Below are 988 nucleotides of genomic sequence, written 5' to 3' on the forward strand. Positions count from 1 at the left end.
AATAGGACATTCTATGGATATCGACACCCTTAATGGTGTCGTGGAAGACCCATAACCCATGACTGAAGAGCTCGGAGTTTAGGTGGCTCAGTAGCTCTTTTTGATCTAGACTCCTGTACATAAACCTTAGGTTTGGCTTAATTGTATATAAATCTAGTTTGTTTATAAAATATGTTTTGTGTTAATTGGCCGCTCTGCTTTTTCTATCCTATGTTTGTTTGTTGTTTGGAGATTGTTATTTCGCTTCTGTATGTGCATAAATCATTTAGGTTAGCAATGTGTCCTAGGAACGTCGCAATTTAGTTGACCGTCGAGGGATATGTGCATGCCCGGGGTTTGGGGTGTGACATGTGCCATCTGTCTAGAGGAGTTTGCAGCCGGCAATGAGGCTAGGGAGATGCCATGCCAGCATAGGTTCCACTTGGGCTGCATCAAGAAGTGGCTGTCGGTGCACGGGACTTGCCTTGTTTGCCGGTTTGCGATGCTGCCAGAGGAGGACGCCACGAAGGTTCTCGGCGAAGGTGGCAAGGATCAGGCTTGGGGCCAGAGACCGATCGTGGTGATGCTCGTGATTAATGGTCGGGGCGTGAGTATTCCTAGTTCAAGCCACAGGTCGATGGGTCTCGAACGGAGTTTGGGATCAGGATCAGAAGACAATGGTGGAAGTGCTGATAGCTCGCCAGCTCAGGACACGGCCTCAGGATGGTGAAGAAACTTAGGGTGTGTTTATTTTGTGAAAAATAATTTCTGGGAAAACGTTTTCCTCATTTTCCAGTGTTTGGTTCTTTTAGGAAAATGAGTCAACGAAATTATTTTTCCTATTCAATAGAAATGTTTTCCTTCCAAATCTCAAATTCGGAAAACAATTTCCCCTTTGAAAGAACCGGAAAATGTTTTCCAAAATGTTTTAAGGTTCTTGCTTAATGAATTTGTTATTATTATATCTTTTCTTTTCTTTCTTCTTTGCTTTTTTCTTGTTTTCTCTTTT

At 42.9% G+C, this 988-nt stretch overlaps 1 protein-coding gene across 1 annotated transcript; it reads left to right on the forward strand.

Annotated features, from left to right (window-relative positions):
- Window positions 1-319: 319 nt before the first annotated feature.
- LOC104423632 (E3 ubiquitin-protein ligase RING1-like) lies at window positions 320-709 on the forward strand. Its single transcript, XM_010036096.2, has one exon. It carries the CDS (start codon window positions 320-322, stop codon window positions 707-709), a length of 390 nt encoding a protein of 129 aa, XP_010034398.1.
- Window positions 710-988: the final 279 nt, after the last annotated feature.

The sequence above is a fragment of the Eucalyptus grandis genome, chromosome 10 (genome assembly GCF_016545825.1).
Source record: "Eucalyptus grandis isolate ANBG69807.140 chromosome 10, ASM1654582v1, whole genome shotgun sequence".
In the NCBI taxonomy this organism is placed as follows: domain Eukaryota; kingdom Viridiplantae; phylum Streptophyta; class Magnoliopsida; order Myrtales; family Myrtaceae; genus Eucalyptus; species Eucalyptus grandis.